This window comes from Pygocentrus nattereri, chromosome 20 (assembly GCF_015220715.1).
Source record: "Pygocentrus nattereri isolate fPygNat1 chromosome 20, fPygNat1.pri, whole genome shotgun sequence".
Lineage (NCBI taxonomy): Eukaryota > Metazoa > Chordata > Actinopteri > Characiformes > Serrasalmidae > Pygocentrus > Pygocentrus nattereri.
The window spans coordinates 9,885,459-9,893,653 of NC_051230.1; the positions used below are offsets into that span (position 1 = coordinate 9,885,459).

An 8,195-nucleotide genomic window follows, 5' to 3' on the forward strand; every position below is an offset into this window, starting at 1 on the left:
TAAAGCAGCAGAACAGTTGTGCTACCTTAAGACAATAAGGCTATGAAAAGCTGTGGTTAATGTGTATTTGCAAAAGAAACCATTAAAGTCTGTAGAAGTCCTGACCTCACGTGTGACACCCTCAGAAATGTGCACCATCACAGCAGCGATAAAATATCAATGTATCACCCACCACTACTGCCTACCTGCTGCTGTCTGCCCAGTTTTCTCATCATCCTGCTCTGTGTGTGTGTTTTCACAGTGGGTGCTGGCGTTTGAGATCTTCATCCCCCTCGTTCTCTTCTTCATCCTGCTGGGTCTGAGGCAGAAGAAGCCCGCCATTCCCGTGAAAGAAGGTATGGCTTTGAACAGCGCTGAGGAGATTTAGGGCCCCCAAGACGAGAGAGAAGCAAAGAGGGGAGAAAAGAGGGGGCAAGAGAGAGAAAAGAGGGAGGGAGTGGAAGAGGCGTCACTTTCAATCAGTATAAAGGTCTGAAAATATATATACATAGGCCGTCAAAAGTTTGGGGACATTTGAGCTTCGAACGCTGTTCAGATTTTACTCTTTCTCGAAGCAAAAACGGAAAGAAGTACTTTCATGGGAATAAGTACATACTCTACGTTTTATATACATATGCGATAAATGATTAACTCATTTTTTAATGCCCGTTTGATCCTTTGAACCGTCAGTAGTAGTACAGGCTGAAGCCCAGCTGCTAGCTGCTCATGCGTTGTATGTTGCTATGGTAGATTCAGCATTTGTAGCCTTCTTGTTCAAGTACAACTTTTAAATTCCACATTACACTGGACAGCAGGGAGACTCAAGCAGCAAACTAACAAAGCGACAGCAAAATGGAAAGTTATGGCTCCCCTTGAGAGTCTCCACTATAACAACAATCCATGAATGAGATCTAGAGGCTATGGTTGTGAAAGAGTTGGAACAATTTACTGTATGCGTAATGCACAATATATGATACACAAGCATTCATTGGTTGGAGCAGGCGGCTGCTGTGCTCTCACTGGATGTCAGTGATGAAAATTGGAAAGAACATTCACTCTATAGAAGTCACATGATTCTCATGTTCATGTTCTGTGTTCACACCATGAAAATGATGTTACTGGCTTTTTAAAAGTAATACATACAGTCTGATGAAGCATATTTTGTTCAATCATGTAGCTATGACAAGTAGAAAGTAGAAAAGCTTTATTTAGGGCCAGGTTTGGGCAGATAAGACAAATACAATAATTGCAATTACAAACTATTCAATATAATGCAGGTAATCTCAATGAATTATTTGAATCATTTCACAGTTCTAATATAGACAGTGTTAATTGGAGCAGAAAGACAAATATGATTAATCGCAAATAACTATACAAAACACTTATTTTCATCTTTTCACAGTCGTTATGTATACAAAGTATGTAATATATGCTCAACACTTTTGTCACAATTACACAATGCATTTCTATGCGTTTGAACATTTACCTCACGCACCCTCCCTTGTTATGATCATAACAATCATTTAAACCACCATAGCATTAAACCAACTTTGGGCCAAAATATGTTTCAAAATGTGCTTTTAACAATCATTTGGTTAAAAAAAAAAACACAAATGAACAAAAAAAACGGTCAATTACTTAGACAGTACCTGCTTTTCATGCTAATGAGGACACTTGTGAACATTAAGGCGAACATGAAGCAGAAGCTGCATTTCAAGATGTCCCCAGATTTTTGACCGCCGGTGGACCTGTTTCACAATTCAAAGCAACAACAAAACAGTTCGCAGGTCAGCATCAAAGGGCAAACTGACAGCAACTTCAGCCCAGGAATCCCTCAGGATCACATCTCCATCGCCCCCTAGTGGCACCATGAAACAGAGCGCTTTGGAGCCATCTTCATTCGGGAGGCATCACAGTGACGGCCAAAGGCCCTGTCCCATTATAATAGTCAATAACAGAGCTTGTGCTGTGAGTGAATTGGAGAGACTGGAGAGTGCTTAGCTCCGATTGCCTTTGGCTGTGATGAATGAGTCGAATTCAGCCCATAATGGATAATAGGTCTTATCTTCTTTTGTTTGTGACCACGCAGTGCTATTGTACAACTTTGCTAATCTGCCATTGATTGCAAAGATTGTTTGGCTTCTAGCCAGCGCGGTAGTGTGTTTAGTGGTGGTTTGTGTTTTCTTTCGTGGAGCATCCTCATTAGTCTCTGTCACCATAAAGTCTTTTTTTTTTTTATTTCCAATGCTGAAGGAAATCACACGCCATCTTTTTTGTCTTTTTTCTTTGCTCTATCTTTTTCTCTCTCTCTCTCTCTCTCTCTCTCTCTCTCTCTCTCTCTCTCTCTCTCTCTCTGACATGGTGCATGTTCACTGCATGTTGGACCAGTGTGTAAGTCTAAGCAATTGTTTTTTCTTTGTATTCAGTGTTGCTGATTCATGAAATTGCTGCCATCTGTGCTGCATTGACTCTTCATCGCCTAATTGTGTGTTGTGGTTTGATATCTGGTGTTGCACTGTGTGTCTCTCCGTGTGTGTGCCACTTACTCAGGAGGAATGTGAACTGATCTTGTTTTATACATCAGAATAAGATAACGCACTCAAACAGACACTGAACAGACATCCTTGCTGCCATTCCCTCTGAGGGCCTGACCGATATGAATATTTTGTTACCGATGCTCATTGTATGGAGCTAAACATTACGATAAGCGATATTATCAGCTCTTATAACTGAATATGGTCAGAAAACAAGAGCATCAACAGTTTTATTAAACAGTGCTTTACTGACTGACATATACAGTATCACCGCTGTCAGAACATAACCTTGTATGTTGATTTTTGTTCTTTTTCAGTTATTATCATAATTTGAAAATGCCTGTTGCTCTTTACATTATTATATGTAAATTTCATGAAAAATGGGCCAAAATTACTTAGAAAAAAATCTGCTTCCATTGACTTACATTAAAGTTGAAGCATTTTTTTTCCTTCCCCTGTAAAGTTATCATTTTGGAAATATGAGGTCTTATTCTAACATCAGCGAGATATGTATTTTTCAGTTTTTATCATTATTGGAAAATATCTGTTGCCCTTTATATTGTCTGTAAATTTCATGATGAATTGGCCAAAAAACGTGGCCCAAAGTGACTTGAAATGATGTCTGGTTCCATTGACTTACATTAAAAGTAAAATAAGTTTTTTCCTTGTCATGTAAAGTTACCAATTTGGAGATACAAAGTTTTGTTCTGACAACAGCGATATATATATATATATTTCAGATCATAAACCACACCAATGCGCTTTTATATTATGCAGTGTAGTCTTTTATACTGGTAAAAATATGCTCATTGTCTAGTTTTCATGCTCGCTACATATGTTATTGTAATGGTTTCTAACTATACAGTACAATACAAAATGTACTTTTCTTGTTTGTGCAGGATATGTAATATAATAACATAATTAAAACTTCTGTTATTTTGATTATTTTGATATATTTCTAGTTTTAGCTGCAGCGCTGTGCTAGAACAAAGGTTGAGAAGGTTCTAGAGTTTGTTGAACTGTTGAAGGAATCCAAATCCCTTTTAAACACTTACTAACTAATAGCTAATAGCTATGTGCACATTAAAACATCTGCAGGTTATTTTAACGTATTCATCAGTGGATAAAACAAATGTGGAAAATGAAAATGCTCTTCGTTTCACCAACACAATGCTTGAGTCAGGTCCGGAGGTACAGTTGCAGAGTAATGTTGGCTTATGATACGCACGATCCTACCCACCTCGAGAGAGCGGGGCTAATTACGCTCTCTTATATTCCCAGCCGCAGATAGCCGTGACATCAGCAGGGACTTAAGGCTTTGTGGACTCCTTTTTAATGCATTCAGTGTCAAAAATGAAATCTTAAAGGTTAATTGCACAGCTTTTTAGCCATTAGGATGTAAACAAAGTCATTGGAGTGCTTTCATCATAAATGAACTGACTCCAATTTCTTACAGTGGTGGTGATAGAAACCAGAGGCCATAATGTCTACACTATAGTATTATAGCCATCTACAACCAGCAGCAAAGCTATACATATCTTCTGAGTCTTCTGTGTAGGGTTCATAATGTTAAAATAGCAATAATCTAAAACAAATACCCAGCATAAAAATGTGAGGGAGTTTTTAGAGGCATCAATGTTTCAGATGTCTGGTTTCTATCAGCGCCACTGTGATATTTATTTAAATGGAAGTTGAAGGTAAATTAAATATCTACAAGCCATGTAAAGTGTACTGTACAAATAAAGCTTTACATACTTTGCTAATGCTAAAAGTTAGGTTTAGACGCATTTTACATGTTTTTATTATTTTAATGATATTGTTTTGCTTTCAAGTGTACCACTTTAGGCGGTATTGCTGTAAGTAGGTCACTGTCAGTTCAACAGTCTACCTAAATTGAGTGATTTTCCTCATATTAGTGGCGTATGTTTGTTACAAGATAGCCAGTGAACATTGATGTGTTATAGCCGTAATTTTGCCAATGCTGAAAAAAATCGGCTGATGTTATCGGCCAACAAACATATCGGTCAGGCCCAGACTGTGACACACGCATCTCCCGTTAGGTATGAAGGAGAAAGTGAGTGAATGGAGCAATGAATGAAAAGGTTAATCGAGATTTAGGGCCCATAAATGTCTGTGTTTACACTAACATGACAATCTCATAAACATGGAACAGCATTATTACTTCATGTACCAACATCACTACTTACAAAAGGCCAAAACATTAAAATTCAGACTGATCTTTCCCCCCTTCCCCATTTACTACTGCTCCACTGGTTTAATGGACTTACCCAGCAATCAGGCTTTTTCCTCTGACCGATGTTTACGGGGTTAATCCTCAGCTGTGTGGTCAGAGAGGAAGCAGATGTCAGACAGGAGCGTATTAGAGCTGATCTCTCACTGGATGAACCGTCACTGGAACAGCAGAAATATGACACGAGCCTGTGTAAACACAGGCCCGGAGAGATTTTACTGCAGGCCCAGCTGCTGACAGTCAGCGCTGTTCATCTAATTCAGGCCCGCTGGATGACTGGAGGCTTATTAGTCCACGCTGTGAGATGGAGAGAGAGAATGAAAGAGAGATAGAGCTGAAACTAGGCTTGCAGTGTCCAGACACTAAAAGGGTCCATGTCCTACTTTTTTTTTTGGATTTTATTTTGTCCCCCGAGGTCCACTTTGGATGTTTGTGTTGTTTTATGTGCCAGCTGTAATTCATTTTTGCATGACCTCTCTTTATCCCTAAGTAAACTAGCTGTTTTTGTTACCGTGTCTTTAAACCTGATATATGTAAATGACCTCTGTTCTGATTGGCTGCCCTCTACGGTGCCCTGTTCAAAAAGTACTCTGTGATGAAACACTCCATGTAACCTTAACATAAATGGGCAGAGCTAAACTGCTGTAGACTGAATTAAATGTGTTGGTGTATTGACATCAGTTAATTAAAGATGTGCTGTTCTTGCAGCTTAGTTTCCATGGATTTGATGGAAAAGGGAGTGAATGGTGTGGTTTCAAGCTTTAATAATGTTTACATACAACGGTTTTCATTTTAAAAAGGTGAGGAAAATGAAGTTTACCATTATATTTACATTGAGCATTTGGCAAAAACTTACATTTACAGAATTTCCCTCCTTATGCTAAATGTTGTCAATCAGTCAAGACATGTTTGATGTCTGAAGTTTGCTTCTTTAGTTTAGCACAGGAGCTTTGAGGCTAGTGTCTCTGACAACTAACAGAAGACGAAAATTAGCATTGTGCATCACGTTCTTTTATTTTTTACAATTTTTCAGGAAAACCACTATGTAAGTAAAGATTATTATTATTATTATTATTATTATAGATAGATAGATAGATAGATACATACATACATACATACATACATACATACATACATGCATACTTTATTGGTCCCAAAGGAAATGTAGCAGTCAGTCACACAACACAGCACAGTAATAATAATAAGGGTGAAACAATATAACAAGAAGAATAAATACAAAAAACGTATATGCATATATACAAATAGAAATATACAAAAATCTGCAATAAGATCTATAATCTGAGATGAAAAGGCAGTGCAATCATAGCATATAATGACAATATTGAATAAATATGTGCATATATTAGTACTGAAATAGTGTCTAGGTGTGGAGTTTCCAGAAGTGCAAGATGCATGGTAGGGGTTACAGAAAGTGAAATATGTACAGTAAGGTGTCCATATGTGCAGATGGATAGAATCAACCTATGATTTAGCATGAGATTCCGATTCAGTCCTCATCTCTCCTCTTCCCTCTTCTCTCTTCTCTTCTTCTTCTGGCCTTACTGGGAAGAGTTGAAGAGCTTGATGGCTCGAGGGACAAAGGATCTCCTGAATCTGCCAGTTGAGCAGCTCTGTGACAGCAACCTGCCACTACACATGCTCCTCTTGTCCGTGATGATGGTGTGTAGCGGGTGCCCATCATCCTCCATAATGGAGAGCAGTTTGTGCAACGTCCTTCTCTCGGCCACCTTAGCCACAGAGTCTAGTTCCACACCGAATGGTGTACATAAGCTTCCGTTACTTGTTAGCTTCATTAGCCTCATAGCTCCAGTGCAAAATCAAAGAAGCTAACTCTAGACACTAAACTCATCTTGGCTGATCGAAGACATTTAGGATAAGCGGGAAAACTGTAAATTTGATTTTTGGCTGAACTATCACATTAAGAAGAGTAGAATCAGCAGATCATGTTTAAGTGACCTTCTGTGTGCCTCCATCACTGCCAACAACTTTGTGTTTGACTTTCAGAGGCAGATGCCAAAATCAGTGGTGGCTCAGGTTGAATATAAAACAGCCGAGACTTTGGAAGGGACGGATGCATTTCCCAGAGACATTCATTAACCAAAGGATCATTAAATCATCAGAGCAATTATAGGCCCAATTTAGTAATTACAGGATCAATATAAGGCAAACCCAGGCAGCAGGATTACTTTAGCAGTAAAGTGCCCTCTTAAGGGGGTGCAGTCAATTTTGGTTAATTGAATTTTGAAAATCTTTGCATTGAGATGATGCATTTCGGTCTGGGTGCTCCTTCCTTTCAGCTTTTTAGATTGCGTGTTTTATTAGATGGAGCAAATTTGATTCAGACTGAGAAACGTCTCATACAAGCTGAGATTCTGCACATATTTAGTCATGTTGCAGGTTTTATAGCAGGACTTCAAGTTGGATAAAAAGAATGTAAAAGGATAGGAGGATCAAAAAATCTTAATGTGTCTAATAGCATCTTCTACTATCATATATGCAAAAATTAGAGCTTAATATTTTACACTCACTGGTGTTATGAATATGGTGCAACACCAGTGACTGTGACTCCAGTGACATTCTGGTTAAATCTGAGAATTTTGTAAATTGGCTGATTCACTGGTGGTCGGGTGACCGTGTGTGATTTAAAATCAGCAATAAAAATGATATTTAGCATTATTTTGACAAAAGAGTAAACTACCCAGCCATTAAAGCACATAACACTGGTGACATATAGCAGTTATGCACTTTATTAATAAATGGATGAAATATAGTAAGCGAGTGTGTGTCGCCTTCTCGTGCCTTGAGATGCTTCCTCTTGACCCAAGGAAGTAGTTTAATAGACCTGAAAAGACTGTGTTAAAATATGAAATAAGAGTCATAAAACACTAGTGACCAAAATCTCTGGGACAAATGATTTTTTAAAATAAAATACATTTTTTCTGTATGTAGTATAATGTTAATGGTTAAAAGTAAACCTGAATCTGTTTTATATAAATTCCTAAGTTGAAAAATATTGTTTTATAGTAAAAATGGTTTCTCAAAAGTTGAAAATTGATTTAGAGTATGAAACAGGATAAAAACGGGAAAATCAGAGAAATTCTAAAGGAAAAGTATTAATGAAACTTAGGTCAACTGTGTAAATTTACATACCAACTTTTGGAGCTGTGCTGAATAGTTTAAGCATCTTTTTAAACCCTGCAACCTCTGTGACGTGATTTCCTTCTCCAAATGGACAATGATTCACATGCACCTGGTAGCTCCAGTGCAAAACTATGGAAGCAAAGTCCAGCCAAACGTGTCTTTGCTGATTGACTACGTTAGGGATAAGGAGAAAGTTCTGTTTATTTTGTGAACGTTCTGTAAATCTCATATATTTTGTTGATCTCTTTAACTGTGCGTAGTGAGAGCAG

General features: G+C 38.0%; 1 protein-coding gene across 2 annotated transcripts in view; it reads left to right on the plus strand.

Moving 5' to 3' along the window:
- Window positions 1-8,195, plus strand: part of abca2 (ATP-binding cassette, sub-family A (ABC1), member 2) — a 123,925-nt gene that overhangs the window by 61,815 nt on the left and 53,915 nt on the right. The window contains exons 2-3 of one of the 2 annotated variants that reach the window (XM_017691266.2): window positions 242-335; window positions 2,138-2,140. In XM_017691266.2, coding sequence (XP_017546755.1) covers window positions 242-335; window positions 2,138-2,140 — 97 coding nt within the window. The remainder of the gene's footprint in view (window positions 1-241; window positions 336-2,137; window positions 2,141-8,195) is intronic. The other variant, XM_017691267.2, reaches the window with a different exon arrangement.